At 34.9% G+C, this 20,829-nt stretch overlaps 1 protein-coding gene across 2 annotated transcripts; it reads right to left on the bottom strand.

Moving 5' to 3' along the window:
- Window positions 1-3,380: 3,380 nt before the first annotated feature.
- Window positions 3,381-10,845, bottom strand: LOC144834937 (uncharacterized). Of its 2 annotated transcripts, none has more exons than XM_078689928.1 (2): window positions 10,663-10,845; window positions 3,381-5,497 (listed from the first exon to the last, which is right to left on the bottom strand). In XM_078689928.1, the coding sequence occupies exons 1-2, from the start codon at window positions 10,750-10,752 to the stop codon at window positions 4,190-4,192; spliced, it is 1,398 nt and encodes a 465-aa protein (XP_078546054.1). In that variant the 5' UTR covers window positions 10,753-10,845; the 3' UTR covers window positions 3,381-4,189. The 2 variants fall into 2 exon arrangements, with proteins under 2 accessions (XP_078546054.1, XP_078546055.1); XM_078689929.1 differs by having other exon boundaries at window positions 3,381-5,490; window positions 10,659-10,844.
- Window positions 10,846-20,829: the final 9,984 nt, after the last annotated feature.

The following is a 20,829-nucleotide window of genomic DNA, read 5'->3' as shown; positions in this document are numbered from 1 at the left end:
ATGCATGAAACTATAGAGAATCGCTGTACAAACTAAACGCGCACGCGTAGAGCGTGCATGGAACGCACAGCCAGAACTGTTCCGAAATTGCTGTTTTTGTTGTTTAAAATCATGTTCGCAGTAACTTTATAATTTTATTATTATTTTAAGAAAAACCTTTAAACAAATTGATTGTATTGATATTAAATTCGATAGTTAAAGCCTTTTGAACGTTATACATTTTTAAAACAAAAGACTCAACTCCATACTCCATATAGGAATAGTTGGACACAAACATACCTTCTAATCCATTCAAAGTCATAACTCTTTATATATAATGGCTCTGTTTTATAGTCTTATGTGACGCCCTCTGGAAATTCCACATTTCATAGCCTTTTGATCCAGAGGTAATTTTTAAATAATTCATAATTAATAAATACTGTATTTGGTTTACGAACTTTTTATATAGACAATGACCATCTCCGTTGCAAGATTGATGTTGAGTGCAAACTTCACACCAATCAGAGGTTGTACCGCGGCGTGCATAGAGGACAAACTTTTTGTGTTTGCCTTTTATATTATACAGATAAATAGATTAGTGTATTGTTCGTAATTTTCTGACATTATAAAACGGATGTTCTTAAAATTGAGGGCGCTAAACATAAAATTTACGATATCATAAAAGGTCGCGTAAGCCAGAAGAAAAAAAAAATGTGTTGTGCTCCCTTGCCTCTAGCACGGTAAGGCCCTCTCACAGCCTTGGGTACACATCAGATGCCTTGATGTTACCGCCTCATGATGTGTGGTGGAATGGGGGACGTTTAAATCTGTGAACCCCAAACACAGAAGCTCGCATAGCTTTAACTCTTTTCCACCGAGACCGGCATGGGGTTTGAACCCACGATAATCGTGTTCCACGACGCTCTACCGACTGAGCTATCCGGCCCTCTGATTCAAAGCCACGTAAAACTAATACTAGTGTCATGAATATGCATATTTATGACGTAACGATGACGTCATATAGGCACGTAGGACAAATAGAATATTATGTGCCTTCTGTTTAGCCGTGTCCTTCTGTGGCATAACGGGTAATGCTCGGTTTTGAGTAATCTCGGTTCTCTCTGAGGTACGGTTCCAATCCTCCGGGTTTTGGGGGGTTTTTTTTCGCAAATAAATATCGTTTTTCTTTTGAAAGAGAGATATTTAGAAGGTTAAGGTAATTTAAGAAATAATAATAATAATAATAATAATAATGTAGACATATATATTATTAAAAAGATAAATATTTTTGCACATATGGCGTTTCATACGTATACTACTTGAGCTCGTACACAAATTAAAAAGTATGTATCCCGACTGTGTATGAGGGACCAAAAAAAAAAGACAATAACTACAGACTTTCTGCTCTCCTGTCTCGCACGGTAGGCACTTACACAGCCTTGGGTCGGTTCCACATCAGATGCTTTGATGTTTCCGCCATGTGTCTAGAAAGGGGGACGTATTATTTTGTGAACCCCAAACACAGTCGCTCGCTTCTTCTTCCACCATGCTTCAAGTTTACATTCCGGCGAGCATGGGATTCGAACCCATAACATTCGAGCCCCCAGTCGACTGAGCAAACCGGTAATCGTATTTGTTTATGACCGTATGTTAGCCTCAAATTACGCGAACCTCTTATTTTCTAATATTTTAACACTACATCATCATCAAAATTAAACATGAAGAAAGCAAAAGCATAATATTTTGAAGAAATTCCGGCACAGAAGCCAGCTCAGATGCGCGCTCTTTTTACATGAATTAATTTATCTACAATTCAATAGCTTCCAGAATAGGTTTTAATCATGGTGGGGGTCGCGGGGGGTGGGGTGTGTACACTTTTCCTTCTGAGGCGCTATACAAGATTAAAATATACTCTGTAGATGGAACTATAAGTGAGGCTAGGCCCATGTTATTCACATTTTTGTCGCATGATGAAGTAATCAACATTTAGATTTTAGTTAGAGTGGATATAATATGATGACGTCACAGAAGGCGAGATAATTACTCGTTACGCCACTCGTACTGTACACGACTACAGTTGAAATTAGTCTTATCCACGTGCCTCATACTACGTCATTCTAATCGTTACGTCGTATGAGCGTCGTTTTTAACACGAATGTCATGGGTTCAAATCCCAATGTAATGTAAAATTAAGCACAATGGATAAAGTTAAAGCTATGCGAGCTACTGTGTTAGAGGTTCACAGAATAATACGTTCTCCATTCCACCACACATCATGAGGAGGAGGCAACATCATCTGATGTCGTGGAACCGACCCAAGTTTACTGTGGAAGGACCTTTTTGTACAGAGACAGACAAACGCACATATTTTTTTCTTCTGGCTTACGCCAATTAACGTAAATGTTTAGCGCTCTCAAAGAATGTCAGAAAGCTAGGATAATGCCCATTGATTTTCAGGAAAATGATATATTGGACACGTCACAATAGTATATTAAAATCTGACTTACCTGTATCTTCTGTATAAGGTATTAGTAGCACGCTTTTTGTATTCTTTTAACGTGAATAATAAATAGTGAGCCCTCTTAGTCTCCGAATATAGTTACGAAAACACGGCACATGAGATTCTTACAACGCAATTACAGCGCCAACTGTGGTTTGGTTGTCTTATGAGCCTTATGTGCATTGTATTTGTAACTAACCGGATATAAAAAGCTTTCTGCACTGTGACTTGGCGTCAGCATGCTAATATTCAAATTCTTAGCCGTCCGTAACGTTTAAGACGACACTAAAGTGCAGTGAATCTCTTACGGTTCTTTAATTAAAGTATCTATTAGGCCGCAGCCTACGTGACTGTACACATTAGCGTACTAATAATCAAAAGTAGTCAAATCCAATTGATGACTGATTTACAGTATTACCAAGTTACAACTAGGGTGAAACATTACAACTATAGCTCTTATACACATGAGACTACTGTTTTAAGTTGCGCTTTAAATACCAACCTGAATGTTAATTGGTGCCCGCGTATTTAACGTACTATCTCCTATAAAAAAAAAACCTGCTGCTTGAGTCGGACCAGCGTGTGGTTGTGTCCGTCCTATACATTCGCATTTTAGAGAGCATTAACATTAGTCTTCTCTCACACTACTTTGTGTTGCTGGAATAACTCCCAATATTACGCTACATAATTAGTCCTATAGTCTTTATAAACATACTATTTTTGTTATATATGCAATTTAACTTAATGATCAACTTTTATGTCATTTACAAAACGATCAAACACGGTAGTAACACTTAAACTTCAACATAATATTGAATCGGTGAGGACATTTTCAAATGTCAAATATACATTTTAATGCTGCATCAATTGAAATTAAACATCAATGAAATGACCATATTGGGATCAAGTCAAAATAACTGGTACCATTTTTAGTAATATCACAAAAATACTAGCTGTTTCTTCTATTTATTTGTTTTATTTAGTTGTATTGATTCGATTTTGTGACGCGTTCTTTCCTACAGGATTTAAGACCAATGAAAACGTGCATTGACTTACCGGCATAGTTCGTAGGTCACAACGAGAAAATAATCTGAACAATATGTATCATAACTACGTCACATAAATTTATTAATTTTAATTTACAGGAAGATAACATAATTGTGATTTCAATAAGCACACGTAACGTAATAGGCACTGTGTTTTCGAAAACAACTGAAATTAACATATTCATTTAGAAAATATATTATTTTTACGTAATAGATATCAATTAAAAATATCGACGGCAGAAAAGAATTATGGGTAATGTGACTAATTTTGTTTCCATCCAAGCAAACGTTCTCACTTAGAGTCCTCCCCTACTAACACCTCAACTTACCTCCAATTGGACATAATGCCGACGCGAAGTCCTTTGGAATTTATTGAGATCATACTTTGACTGTCAGTCCTATCATTTTTGTCATCACAATTTTGGTCAAAACAAATGAAAATGAAACATAAAAAGTACTTTAAATCATTCAAAATTAAAATTATCCGTTTGTTGGTCATGTCGTCAAAATTAAACAAAAATTAATTTGATATATAAATATAAATAAATTCTGTTTACTTAATTAATTCTACAGATGTTTGTTTTAGAAACTATGGGACAACATTGCAATTTCTTAAACGTTTTATTGGTTCCTGTCAAGGTATGTGTAATTATGTCCATTAACTTTATTCGGATGTTCCGTCATCTGAACTAATTGATCGTTTTTTGAATCCCGAAATACGACCATTCATTCCAGAGGAAAGGCCTCCATGTAAAAACGATGAACCTTTTTTGAAACCATGGAGACTGTCGTGTGTTTTAAAATCGTCAAATATTGCTCGCTTTCCATTAAAATATTTGCTACCTAATGTGTCCATACCACCACTTCCCGGAAACGCTCGTTTTCCTGTGAAATATCCATTGCCAAGGGTGTCCATTCCACCACTTCCGGGAAACCCTCGTTTTCCTTTGAAATATCCATTGCCAAGGGTGTCCATTCCACCACTTCCGGGAAACCCTCGTTTTCCTTTAAAATATCCATTACCAAGGGTGTCCATTCCACCACTTCCGGGAAACGCTCTTTTTCCTGTGAAATATCCATTGCCAAGTGTGTCCATTCCACCACTTCCGGGAAACGCTCTTTTTCCTGTGAAATATCCATTGCCAAGGGTGTCCATTCCACCACTTCCGGGAAACCCTCGTTTTCCTTTGAAATATCCATTGCCAAGTGTTTCCATTCCACCACTTCCTGGAAACGCTCTTTTACCTGTGAAATATCCATTGCCAAGTGTGTCCATTCCACCACTTCCCGGAAACGCTCTTTTTCCTGTGAAATATCCATTGCCTAGTGTGTCCATTCCACCACTTCCGGGAAACGCTCTTTTTCCTGTGAAATATCCATTGCCTAGTGTGTCCATTCCACCACTTCCCGGAAACGCTCTTTTTCCTGTGAAATATCCATTGCCTAGTGTGTCCATTCCACCACTTCCCGGAAACGCTCTTTTTCCTGTGAAATACCCATTGCCAAGTGTGTCCATTCCACCACTTCCCGGAAACGCTCTTTTTCCTGTGAAATATCCATTGCCTAGTGTGTCCATTCCACCACTTCCGGGAAACGCTCTTTTTCCTGTGAAATATCCATTTCCAAGCGTGTCCATTCCACCACTTCCGGGAAACGCTCTTTTTCCTGTGAAATATCCATTGCCAAGCGTGTCCATTCCACCACTTCCCGGAAATGCTCTTTTATCGTTAAAACCTATTTTTTCTGAACTATCTTCAGTGCTATCTGCTGCTCGCTTCCCTGTAAAATATGACGCTCCTAGGGGATCCATTCCTCCTGTAGGAAAAAGCCCACGTTTATCTTCATCATTTAATTGGAACAATTCATCATCGTTGGAACTAAAGTCCTTTTTGGATTTGATGAGGTTATCAATAAGTTCTTTGGCTTCTTCGTCCGCAATTTCTACATTACTAAGGACATCAGCTCCTCGTGCCTGAAAGTATGACATAGACATTTCAGTTTAATGATATATTGTGTTATAGGAATAACTAATAACGTATATTGCGCTTAATTGTTACCAGTATACAATAATGTTTCTGTAAGTATTTATATACTAAAATGTTCCAGTACAACTTGATAGTAAAACCTCTGTGTATTATTAATATGTACTCAGGAAGTAACATGTTAGACTTGTTAAGGTTATTAATAGAAATAGTACTAACACTGTTATGTTTTAGAATAATGAATGTGTGTACTCGATCGTTTTCAACCAATGCTTTGTCAATAATCATAAAATGTCTATCTAAGTTAACACATTTCCTTCAAAGCATCAATGTTGATTAATCTTAATGCACCCACCGATCAAGTTGAGAAAAAGAAAACTCTTGTAAACTAGTGCTCAACTGTATGTTATTAACTTAATGTTTGTATCAGAGTACTAATGTATGTTAGATGTTTTACTAATGGTTTACTATGTATATAACATATTTGTAAGAGAAATTATATACATTATTAAATGACGTCAGAAATAACAGATAAATTATCGATAACCAGTACAAATTGAAAGAAACAAGCGTATTATAGTATTTAGAGCACGATGACACGATAATCATAATAAATGGTCAGTAATGCGTGAGATAATGACAACAGTATGGACGAAAGAAGCAATGGTCGGGCTGCTAAGAGGTTTGGCGATTCCACACTGGTGCTTATTTTTGAAACAAATAATAATTACTCCCTAAATGCCTGTTACCAATTTCGTTAATGAAAGTAATCTTTAGTTAAAAGGACAGAATCATAAAGGAATCAAGTAATAATTGCTCGCGATTAAAATAGTTTAGATGTATTCTGAGCATCCTCGCTCCTAGCAATTTATAGAATTGTTGTATTGACTGCTGCAGTTGATGCTATGCCTCACTTGGTTTATCGTTGAATCAATCAGTTTACTATATAAGATTTCTATGAATCTATTAGTGAAGGTCTTCTGCTGCTTCAAACACACAAACAGTAATAAACAAAACAATAATGATTTATTGACGACAATTTATCTTTTAGCGAAATAATAATTATTAATTTCGGTACTAAAACAATGAACGGTCTGTACAAAATTGATCTTGAAAAAGAAAGGTTAACATGTATGCAGTTAAATCCTATATAAATAGAATTAATTATGGCACGAACATTTTACTTAATTCAAGTAACCAAAATTATAATTATAAACTGAATAGAAAAAAAATGCATTAAATGATTCGTTATTTCAATTGTAGGATACTAGAATTACTGTGAAATGTTTAACTTCTAATGTACATTCAAACAAAATAATACATTTACAAACATTATGTTATGATTTATTATGACACTTCTTAGTAAAAATATAAAGCGATCCAAAATATGACGAGTGTCTGGTTTACCCAGCTATGTTTAAGCTCATAAACAGATTTCATTATAAGGTGTAAACGTGTCTAGGTGCTTCTTGTTGCAAGAGATGATATTAAATCTAGTGTAAAATTCTTGGATTGAAAGGTAAGATGTTTTACGATTATGATTATGTTTCACGACATCTTAAGTTGAATAACCAATGGTATATTTTATTTATATAGGGGCATTAAGACAATTTTTAGTGACTAAGCATTATTTCAATAAGTACACTAGATTATTAATTTATCATTTTTAACAACAATTTATTTTGTAGACCTAATTGTTTTTATATATTTATTATTATTCCTTCACTTGCACTGATGAAGGGCTAGTGTTGCCCGGAAGCTCTGCTAACTTTTCTGGCTGTTTTACTTATTGTTTTGATTTAGCTTTTCGCTTTTTTTTTGTATCTCCATTGAGATCCAGCCACTGATACCCACAGCATTGTCATTTTTTCAGTAATTTGCCTTTGGATTTATATATTTATTATTATAAATAAATAATAGTCAATAGCAGTGACTAGGAAGATCCAAGAGAAGAATAAAAGCCACTATCAATAATTATGTGAACCTACACCTATTTACTAACAGAAACTCTACATTACATAGTGTGTGTAGTATACGCAGTCAATAAATTACAATGGTAAAATTATTACTAATCACAAGTTTTTAAGGTTTGATTGAGAGTTTATTGATCAGGGTGTATTGCGCATGACCAGTAATACCTACGAATTAGACACCTGGGAAGCACCTTGGAAGGTATAATTTCGTAGTTTATGATAAAACAAGCACAACGACGTTAATGTGGCCAAAAATTAACGACTCCCAGTAGACACAGTATATTACTTTATAGCTTGGTTTAATTAATTCATTTCTTAAACTCATAAATTGACTCCAATTGTGCGGGATTATGATCTGTCTCTTGATATGTTACGCTAGGCCACCTCACACCGTATGTATTAAAATCAATAGATCGTGATCGTAGATTTAACACAATCCTTTGAGAATAAAAAACATTCAGACGTAAAGTACTATGTTGTTGAAACTACTGCTTTATTTAAATTTCCAATCTTAAAATATCATTAATAGTATTTATACAAACACTCCATAATTTAGTTCTTATCTTTTTTCTTTCTTTTTTTCTCAAACTATAATATTACAGAACCATGCCTGATGTGTATGGTAAATGGCTTCTGATAAATAGGCCTCAACAAATTATCGTTGAGCAGCAAACAGCACGTATGACAACATATTGTATTATTATTATTACAACCTGAGAAAATATTTCAAAAGATTAAACATTTAGAATCATATTATCTCTAATGACTTGAAAATGTCAATGCTTTCGCTAGGAACTACTATACAACTGGCCAATGATTCTGTATACTATTTAAATATTATCTTTATTTACTCTTGTTCTCTCAATAGTACAATTTATAGGAATTATAAGAAGTGTTAGATTAGGGAAACCTCACAAATAAATCATAAACTAAATTGTCCATTAACAATGTAAGACGTGTGCCATCTTTATGGTTAAGATGATCAAAAACATATTGGTTAAGCAATGTACGTGAATAAAAGCTTTTAAGAGTTAACGCAATTCACGCCGCGAAGGTCTTTACTAATATGTAAAGTGGAATTAAGTCGAATCATTAAGAGTTGACGATTTACTATAAAAGGGTTAAAAATGATAAAAGTATTACGCAACAGATCTATTTTTAATTAAACTTAAGCATTCTACTTTTAAAATCACAATTTATTCATTGATTTAAAAATACAGGTCTACTAAAAATGGAAAACAAGAAGAGGAAATTCAGAATAAGATTTGTTTATAAAGATTATCTTTCGCTGAACTCTTTTTCGATAACCAGCAGTGCAGAAAGGTAAGTGCTGCCTGCCATTTTGACCTCTCTATTTCAAAGTCAACGTTCCAAGTTCAGATAGTTGGAATACAGCATTTATAAAATATGTATGATTGACTGACATTTTAACTGAACAATTGAAATACAGAAAGCAATAGTTATTTCTGTGTAAACTTCTAAAACTATTCCTAAATAACCAAACATACTTTCTTATTATTCATTATCACTAAACTCCAGATAAAACAAGGTTGGTTAAAATTACTAAAGCCTATCTTGACTAAATGTTTTCAAAGTACAAATCGTGCTGTTCATGTACTTAATAAACTTGAATCCTAATCGGCAACATTTCATACACGAAAGAATATTAAATTAAGTGAAAAATATGGTTCAAATAAAAGTGAGTCAGTCACCAGTCCTTCCTATTTCTAAAATTATTGTAATTGGTATTTTCTTCCATTTGAGGGAATATAAGTTAGACAAAGAAATGGATTTTGAATCTGAAATGAATAATTATTCCATCAACAAGAAATATAATAATACTCGACATTTAAAAGGCGGCTCTTATAAGAATATACGGTAATTTAGTAAAATTATTAGATAGCTATTAGCAAAGTAGTATGGTATAAAATATGTTTACAAAGTGGAACACTAAAAGCGACATTTTAACTCTAGGCTCTATCACAACTTCATAATGTGATTGTTATTTTGAAATGAACAATCTAATGTTTGTTGAGATTTTTTTCTTTCTGATAATAATTATGGTGTACTATGACGGAACCCAATACGAAGACGCTTTCTTTGTTTCCATTTTAATATTCATATCGTTAACAACTGAAAACTTTTTTAAAATCTGAATTTGATTAGTTGAATATACACACAGTTTCAGGTTTATTTAAGTAGTGAGCTCATTATACCACAGTACGATAAGACATTTATAAGTCGCCAGATACTACATAGGATTGCATCGTTGCTTTATGATGAAAATGGGACGACCTTTTAGCTACTGTATTTTAAAATAAAGTGCGTGTGTGCTGGCTCATCAACCAATCTTACTGAAAGCTTAATAATAAGGTAGAATAATTTCTATTCGTACAAAAAAAATACTGAGAATGATTATTATATGCAAAATTTCAAAAATGAGGCCAAACTTATTACAATTTGCCATCTAAATCCCGGCTGTGAATGTCATCAAGTCATCGGTTCATCAATTTAAATGTCGAATAAAGTAACTGTTGTCTTTAGTGGATTATGATCTCTCTTCCTTGGGATTTCATGGAGGTCTATTCTTGTTCCTCATTATTACAATACTTTTAAAGTATACTAATATTATTTTCAAGATTATGTTACACATCATTTACCTCTTTGAACATAAAGAAGGCTTTGTATATAAAACTAACTAGGTAATGTCTTCCCAGTTAACTACTAATAATCATTGCCGTTTGTACTTTATAAAAAAAAATCTTTTTTTTCATCAACAAAAGGAATTATCTGATACAATTTACGGGTTTGTAAATATTGAGAATATTATCATTAACTTAGAATTTTGCTGAAACATTTCTCTAAGATTGTTACAATGAAAGGAAGTTTTCAAATATTATTCTATGATGGTTTAAATACACAATTGCCATAACAGTATATGGCGTTTTGCCGAACGCCTAAACGTCAGTTCACTTTTACCTAAAGTTGAACATACAAATTCATTATTTTTAATTGATTTACTTAATAGATGTATGGCATAATAACTCAACTTACCGCTAACAGAATATATGGCGTTTTGCCGAACGCCTAAACGTCAGTCCAGTTTTTTAAAAGTTGAACATACAATTTCACTATATTAAATTGATTTACCTATAGATGCATGCCATAATAACTAAACTTACCGCTTGTTCACTGCTCACTGTTGGTATTAGTGCCACATTCAGTAAACAGCCTACTAACCAAATACTACCAAACAATTTGAAATAAAACATTCTTTCACAAATGCCACTCTTGCTGGTCAGATGTAATAACAACCAGGTGTTTCAAAATAGTTTTTCTGACTGTAAAAGACCCCACTCGTTACCCGCTTTTTATGCGAACTCATAAGAAGTCACTATCGCCCATGCATTCAACGCAAGTAACAAATCCTATAGTGCGCATGCGTTTCTAATCGCGTGTATCCTTGCATTTGATTGGCAAGATGTCGGAGAACGTTTTAAAAGAAGGTTTTTAATTACACGTTACTGGAAATAACTACTATCGATTATTTAAGTCCGTGTTTTGTGGGCAGTAAGCTGTCGAACAACGATCTAATATCTCCATTCAGGTAGCAGTCACCAACGCATTGACTAGCAACGAACAAGATGGAATAATTTTATCACATAAACAGAGCAATTAGACACTAGGAAGATGTGTTACTTTTTATCTCGTCTCAAACTAATATTTATTTTATTTTATTAAAACATATTTAGGCAGGATAAAATAATTCAGAAAAGAAAGGATCACAACATTTCTGTTATATAATATAATATATTAATATATTAATGTTTATAATACCTAAAACACCAGTGAAAACAATATATAATTTTGAAAAATATATATGTTCTTATACTTCTATTTAGGCCTAATTTGGTCTTTGCATTTATTTAAATTTATCGTAAGCTATAATTTACTTTCAATTATTTGAAATTAATACCTACGTATTTCAACTTCTGATATAAAGTATCGGATAATGTTTTACAAAACCACAATATTTTAATTGATTCTTCAAACTTTTGAAATACAATTATTGTCTTGCATGCGTACATTTGTAATGTCCAATAGGAAACTGTGAATGTTACGGTATATTTTAAAAATGTCCTTGAATTAAAAGTTCTTCTTCAGGTACTGTACTTGTAGTTATTAAAAATTAAATAAATGCTTCTAAACGACGTAAATAAGATATTAGAACACAAGTTAATTAGATAGGTCAGAGTACACAAATGGCAGAAATATTTATTTAATAATGGGGATGCATTATTATTCCAATAAGTAAATTATTGAGCAAAATTAGATTAATTCTTAAAGTATACCAATTAGCGCATACGCATGATGGCATCTCTCTGTCAAAATGTTCATTATCATTGTCAATTTATCAGGTAATAACTTTATTTATTATATATTTCGTCATTATAAAGCTTTAATTATCTTTCGTGTTGCCGATTTATTATTACAGTGTCAAGTTTCCATTATCATCTGCATTATAAACCAAAAATAATTCAACAAAATGACAATCTAACTTTACAGTGCAGATCAATGGGAAGAGGTTAGTGTCGAGGATTGGTCTATAAATGGATACTTGCACTGATAACGACATTGATTATTAAACATTAAACCAAGACCAATGGGAAGGGGTTAGTGTCGAGGATTGGTCTATAAATGGATACTTGCACTGATAACGACATTGATTATTAAACATTAAACCAAGACCAATGGGAAGGGGTTAGTGTCGAGGATTGGTCTATAAATGGATACTTGCACTGATAACGACATTGATTATTAAACATTAAACCAAGACCAATGGGAAGGGGTTAGTGTCGAGGATTGGTCTATAAATGGATACTTGCACTGATAACGACATTGATTATTAAACATTAAACCAAGACCAATGGGAAGGGGTTAGTGTCGAGGATTGGTCTATAGATGGATACTTGCACTGATAACGACATTGATTATTAAACATTAAACCAAGACCAATGGGAAGGGGTTAATGTCGAGGATTGGTCTATAAATGGATACTTGCACTGATAACGACATTGATTATTAAACATTAAACCAAGACCAATGGGAAGGGGTTAGTGTCGAGGATTGGTCTATAGATGGATACTTGCACTGATAACGACATTGATTATTAAACATTAAACCAAGACCAATGGGAAGGGGTTAGTGTCGAGGATTGGTCTATAAATGGATACTTGCACTGATAACGACATTGATTATTAAACATTAAACCAAGACCAATGGGAAGGGGTTAATGTCGAGGATTGGTCTATAGATGGATACTTGCACTGATAACGACATTGATTATTAAACATTAAACCAAGACCAATGGGAAGGGGTTAGTGTCGAGGATTGGTCTATAAATGGATACTTGCACTGATAACGACATTGATTATTAAACATTAAACCAAGACCAATGGGAAGGGGTTAGTGTCGAGGATTGGTCTATAAATGGATACTTGCACTGATAACGACATTGATTATTAAACATTAAACCAAGACCAATGGGAAGGGGTTAGTGTCGAGGATTGGTCTATAAATGGATACTTGCACTGATAACGACATTGATTATTAAACATTAAACCAAGACCAATGGGAAGGGGTTAATGTCGAGGATTGGTCTATAGATGGATACTTGCACTGATAACGTCATTGATTATTAAACATTAAACCAAGACCAATGGGAAGGGGTTAGTGTCGAGGATTGGTCTATAAATGGATACTTGCACTGATAACGACATTGATTATTAAACATTAAACCAAGACCAATGGGAAGGGGTTAGTGTCGAGGATTGGTCTATAGATGGATACTTGCACTGATAACGACATTGATTATTAAACATTAAACCAAGACCAATGGGAAGGGGTTAATGTCGAGGATTGGTCTATAAATGGATACTTGCACTGATAACGACATTGATTATTAAACATTAAACCAAGACCAATGGGAAGGGGTTAGTGTCGAGGATTGGTCTATAAATGGATACTTGCACTGATAACGACATTGATTATTAAACATTAAACCAAGACCAATGGGAAGGGGTTAGTGTCGAGGATTGGTCTATAGATGGATACTTGCACTGATAACGACATTGATTATTAAACATTAAACCAAGACCAATGGGAAGGGGTTAATGTCGAGGATTGGTCTATAAATGGATACTTGCACTGATAACGACATTGATTATTAAACATTAAACCAAGACCAATGGGAAAGGGTTAATGTCGAGGATTGGTCTATAGATGGATACTTGCACTGATAACGACATTGATTATTAAACATTAAACCAAGACCAATGGGAAGGGGTTAATGTCGAGGATTGGTCTATAAATGGATACTTGCACTGATAACGACATTGATTATTAAACATTAAACCAAGACCAATGGGAAGGGGTTAGTGTCGAGGATTGGTCTATAGATGGATACTTGCACTGATAACGACATTGATTATTAAACATTAAACCAAGACCAATGGGAAGGGGTTAATGTCGAGGATTGGTCTATAAATGGATACTTGCACTGATAACGACATTGATTATTAAACATTAAACCAAGACCAATGGGAAGGGGTTAGTGTCGAGGATTGGTCTATAAATGGATACTTGCACTGATAACGACATTGATTATTAAACATTAAACCAAGACCAATGGGAAGGGGTTAGTGTCGAGGATTGGTCTATAGATGGATACTTGCACTGATAACGACATTGATTATTAAACATTAAACCAAGACCAATGGGAAGGGGTTAGTGTCGAGGATTGGTCTATAGATGGATACTTGCACTGATAACGACATTGATTATTAAACATTAAACCAAGACCAATGGGAAGGGGTTAATGTCGAGGATTGGTCTATAGATGGATACTTGCACTGATAACGACATTGATTATTAAACATTAAACCAAGACCAATGGGAAAGGGTTAATGTCGAGGATTGGTCTATAAATGGATACTTGCACTGATAACGACATTGATTATTAAACATTAAACCAAGACCAATGGGAAGGGGTTAATGTCGAGGATTGGTCTATAGATGGATACTTGCACTGATAACGACATTGATTATTAAACATTAAACCAAGACCAATGGGAAGGGGTTAATGTCGAGGATTGGTCTATAAATGGATACTTGCACTGATAACGTCATTGATTATTAAACATTAAACCAAGACCAATAGGAAGGGATTAGTGTCGAGGATTGGTCTATAAATGGATACTTGCACTGATAACGACATTGATTATTAAACATTAAACCAAGACCAATGGGAAGGCGTTAGTGTCAGGATTGGTCTATAAATGGATACTTGCACTGATAACGACATTGATTATTAAACATTAAACCAAGACCAATGGGAAGGGGTTAGTGTCGAGGATTGGTCTATAAATGGATACTTGCACTGATAACGACATTGATTATTAAACATTAAACCAAGACCAATGGGAAGGGGTTAGTGTCGAGGATTGGTCTATAAATGGATACTTGCACTGATAACGACATTGATTATTAAACATTAAACCAAGACCAATGGGAAGGGGTTAGTGTCGAGGATTGGTCTATAAATGGATACTTGCACTGATAACGACATTGATTATTAAACATTAAACCAAGACCAATGGGAAGGGGTTAATGTCGAGGATTGGTCTATAAATGGATACTTGCACTGATAACGACATTGATTATTAAACATTAAACCAAGACCAATGGGAAGGGGTTAGTGTCGAGGATTGGTCTATAAATGGATACTTGCACTGATAACGACATTGATTATTAAACATTAAACCAAGACCAATGGGAAGGGGTTAGTGTCGAGGATTGGTCTATAAATGGATACTTGCACTGATAACGACATTGATTATTAAACATTAAACCAAGACCAATGGGAAGGCGTTAGTGTCAGGATTGGTCTATAGATGGATACTTGCACTGATAACGACATTGATTATTAAACATTAAACCAAGACCAATGGGAAGGGGTTAATGTCGAGGATTGGTCTATAAATGGATACTTGCACTGATAACGACATTGATTATTAAACATTAAACCAAGACCAATGGGAAGGGGTTAGTGTCGAGGATTGGTCTATAGATGGATACTTGCACTGATAACGACATTGATTATTAAACATTAAACCAAGACCAATGGGAAGGGGTTAATGTCGAGGATTGGTCTATAGATGGATACTTGCACTGATAACGACATTGATTATTAAACATTAAACCAAGACCAATGGGAAGGGGTTAGTGTCAGGATTGGTCTATAAATGGATACTTGCACTGATAACGACATTGATTATTAAACATTAAACCAAGACCAATGGGAAGGGGTTAATGTCGAGGATTGGTCTATAGATGGATACTTGCACTGATAACGACATTGATTATTAAACATTAAACCAAGACCAATGGGAAGGGGTTAGTGTCGAGGATTGGTCTATAGATGGATACTTGCACTGATAACGACATTGATTATTAAACATTAAACCAAGACCAATGGGAAGGGGTTAATGTCGAGGATTGGTCTATAGATGGATACTTGCACTGATAACGACATTGATTATTAAACATTAAACCAAGACCAATGGGAAGGGGTTAATGTCGAGGATTGGTCTATAAATGGATACTTGCACTGATAACGACATTGATTATTAAACATTAAACCAAGACCAATGGGAAGGCGTTAGTGTCGAGGATTGGTCTATAGATGGATACTTGCACTGATAACGACATTGATTATTAAACATTAAACCAAGACCAATGGGAAGGGGTTAGTGTCGAGGATTGGTCTATAGATGGATACTTGCACTGATAACGACATTGATTATTAAACATTAAACCAAGACCAATGGGAAGGGGTTAGTGTCGAGGATTGGTCTATAAATGGATACTTGCACTGATAACGACATTGATTATTAAACATTAAACCAAGACCAATGGGAAGGGGTTAATGTCGAGGATTGGTCTATAGATGGATACTTGCACTGATAACGACATTGATTATTAAACATTAAACCAAGACCAATGGGAAGGGGTTAGTGTCGAGGATTGGTCTATAAATGGATACTTGCACTGATAACGACATTGATTATTAAACATTAAACCAAGACCAATGGGAAGGGGTTAGTGTCGAGGATTGGTCTATAAATGGATACTTGCACTGATAACGACATTGATTATTAAACATTAAACCAAGACCAATGGGAAGGGGTTAGTGTCGAGGATTGGTCTATAAATGGATACTTGCACTGATAACGACATTGATTATTAAACATTAAACCAAGACCAATGGGAAGGGGTTAATGTCGAGGATTGGTCTATAGATGGATACTTGCACTGATAACGTCATTGATTATTAAACATTAAACCAAGACCAATGGGAAGGGGTTAGTGTCGAGGATTGGTCTATAAATGGATACTTGCACTGATAACGACATTGATTATTAAACATTAAACCAAGACCAATGGGAAGGGGTTAGTGTCGAGGATTGGTCTATAGATGGATACTTGCACTGATAACGACATTGATTATTAAACATTAAACCAAGACCAATGGGAAGGGGTTAATGTCGAGGATTGGTCTATAAATGGATACTTGCACTGATAACGACATTGATTATTAAACATTAAACCAAGACCAATGGGAAGGGGTTAGTGTCGAGGATTGGTCTATAAATGGATACTTGCACTGATAACGACATTGATTATTAAACATTAAACCAAGACCAATGGGAAGGGGTTAGTGTCGAGGATTGGTCTATAGATGGATACTTGCACTGATAACGACATTGATTATTAAACATTAAACCAAGACCAATGGGAAGGGGTTAATGTCGAGGATTGGTCTATAAATGGATACTTGCACTGATAACGACATTGATTATTAAACATTAAACCAAGACCAATGGGAAAGGGTTAATGTCGAGGATTGGTCTATAGATGGATACTTGCACTGATAACGACATTGATTATTAAACATTAAACCAAGACCAATGGGAAGGGGTTAATGTCGAGGATTGGTCTATAAATGGATACTTGCACTGATAACGACATTGATTATTAAACATTAAACCAAGACCAATGGGAAGGGGTTAGTGTCGAGGATTGGTCTATAGATGGATACTTGCACTGATAACGACATTGATTATTAAACATTAAACCAAGACCAATGGGAAGGGGTTAATGTCGAGGATTGGTCTATAAATGGATACTTGCACTGATAACGACATTGATTATTAAACATTAAACCAAGACCAATGGGAAGGGGTTAGTGTCGAGGATTGGTCTATAAATGGATACTTGCACTGATAACGACATTGATTATTAAACATTAAACCAAGACCAATGGGAAGGGGTTAGTGTCGAGGATTGGTCTATAGATGGATACTTGCACTGATAACGACATTGATTATTAAACATTAAACCAAGACCAATGGGAAGGGGTTAGTGTCGAGGATTGGTCTATAGATGGATACTTGCACTGATAACGACATTGATTATTAAACATTAAACCAAGACCAATGGGAAGGGGTTAATGTCGAGGATTGGTCTATAGATGGATACTTGCACTGATAACGACATTGATTATTAAACATTAAACCAAGACCAATGGGAAAGGGTTAATGTCGAGGATTGGTCTATAAATGGATACTTGCACTGATAACGACATTGATTATTAAACATTAAACCAAGACCAATGGGAAGGGGTTAATGTCGAGGATTGGTCTATAGATGGATACTTGCACTGATAACGACATTGATTATTAAACATTAAACCAAGACCAATGGGAAGGGGTTAATGTCGAGGATTGGTCTATAAATGGATACTTGCACTGATAACGTCATTGATTATTAAACATTAAACCAAGACCAATGGGAAGGGATTAGTGTCGAGGATTGGTCTATAAATGGATACTTGCACTGATAACGACATTGATTATTAAACATTAAACCAAGACCAATGGGAAGGCGTTAGTGTCAGGATTGGTCTATAAATGGATACTTGCACTGATAACGACATTGATTATTAAACATTAAACCAAGACCAATGGGAAGGGGTTAGTGTCGAGGATTGGTCTATAAATGGATACTTGCACTGATAACGACATTGATTATTAAACATTAAACCAAGACCAATGGGAAGGGGTTAGTGTCGAGGATTGGTCTATAAATGGATACTTGCACTGATAACGACATTGATTATTAAACATTAAACCAAGACCAATGGGAAGGGGTTAGTGTCGAGGATTGGTCTATAAATGGATACTTGCACTGATAACGACATTGATTATTAAACATTAAACCAAGACCAATGGGAAGGGGTTAATGTCGAGGATTGGTCTATAAATGGATACTTGCACTGATAACGACATTGATTATTAAACATTAAACCAAGACCAATGGGAAGGGGTTAGTGTCGAGGATTGGTCTATAAATGGATACTTGCACTGATAACGACATTGATTATTAAACATTAAACCAAGACCAATGGGAAGGGGTTAGTGTCGAGGATTGGTCTATAAATGGATACTTGCACTGATAACGACATTGATTATTAAACATTAAACCAAGACCAATGGGAAGGCGTTAGTGTCAGGATTGGTCTATAGATGGATACTTGCACTGATAACGACATTGATTATTAAACATTAAACCAAGACCAATGGGAAGGGGTTAATGTCGAGGATTGGTCTATAAATGGATACTTGCACTGATAACGACATTGATTATTAAACATTAAACCAAGACCAATGGGAAGGGGTTAGTGTCGAGGATTGGTCTATAGATGGATACTTGCACTGATAACGACATTGATTATTAAACATTAAACCAAGACCAATGGGAAGGGGTTAATGTCGAGGATTGGTCTATAGATGGATACTTGCACTGATAACGACATTGATTATTAAACATTAAACCAAGACCAATGGGAAGGGGTTAGTGTCAGGATTGGTCTATAAATGGATACTTGCACTGATAACGACATTGATTATTAAACATTAAACCAAGACCAATGGGAAGGGGTTAATGTCGAGGATTGGTCTATAGATGGATACTTGCACTGATAACGACATTGATTATTAAACATTAAACCAAGACCAATGGGAAGGGGTTAGTGTCGAGGATTGGTCTATAGATGGATACTTGCACTGATAACGACATTGATTATTAAACATTAAACCAAGACCAATGGGAAGGGGTTAATGTCGAGGATTGGTCTATAGATGGATACTTGCACTGATAACGACATTGATTATTAAACATTAAACCAAGACCAATGGGAAGGGGTTAATGTCGAGGATTGGTCTATAAATGGATACTTGCACTGATAACGACATTGATTATTAAACATTAAACCAAGACCAATGGGAAGGCGTTAGTGTCGAGGATTGGTCTATAGATGGATACTTGCACTGATAACGACATTGATTATTAAACATTAAACCAAGACCAATGGGAAGGGGTTAATGTCGAGGATTGGTCTATAAATGGATACTTGCACTGATAACGACATTGATTATTAAACATTAAACCAAGACCAATGGGAAGGGGTTAGTGTCGAGGATTGGTCTATAGATGGATACTTGCACTGATAACGACATTGATTATTAAACATTAAACCAAGACCAATGGGAAGGGGTTAATGTCGAGGATTGGTCTATAAATGGATACTTGCACTGATAACGACATTGATTATTAAACATTAAACCAAGACCAATGGGAAGGGGTTAATGTCGAGGATTGGTCTATAGATGGATACTTGCACTGATAACGACATTGATTATTAAACATTAAACCAAGACCAATGGGAAGGGGTTAATGTCGAGGATTGGTCTATAGATGGATACTTGCACTGATAACGACATTGATTATTAAACATTAAACCAAGACCAATGGGAAGGGGTTAGTGTCGAGGATTGGTCTATAGATGGATACTTGCACTGATAACGACATTGATTATTAAACATTAAACCAAGACCAATGGGAAGGGGTTAATGTCGAGGATTGGTCTATAGATGGATACTTGCACTGATAACGTCATTGATTATTAAACATTAAACCAATTATCTATCGATATCTTATTCCCTACTAACATAAAAACCTTTTATTTTGAATTATACGTGTAAACTAATTCTCAAAAAGTAGCTAAATCATTTGACTGCTTTTTAGTAAAACACATTTTACATCTTAAATAAAAGCTTTATAACGTTATTACATTATGTTTTTTTAGTATTTTCCAACGTATTAGTTCACTAATACGTTTACTATACTTTGAGAAGAATTTAAGATTACTACAAGGCCAAGATAGGTGA

The sequence above is a fragment of the Antedon bifida genome, chromosome 2 (assembly GCF_963402885.1).
Source record: "Antedon bifida chromosome 2, ecAntBifi1.1, whole genome shotgun sequence".
NCBI lineage: Eukaryota > Metazoa > Echinodermata > Crinoidea > Comatulida > Antedonidae > Antedon > Antedon bifida.
Note: the sequence above shows the minus strand (reverse complement) of the source record. Positions and strands in the feature narration are given on the sequence as shown.

Excerpts from the sequence above, each read along its gene's own strand:
- LOC144834937 (XM_078689928.1), bottom strand. The coding sequence starts at position 10,752 with ATGTTTTATTTCAAATTGTTTGGTAGTATTTGGTTAGTAGGCTGTTTA. Across the intron at positions 5,498-10,662 it reads CAGTGAGCAGTGAACAAGCG|GCACGAGGAGCTGATGTCCT; the intron begins GTAAGTTTAGTT and ends TCATACTTTCAG.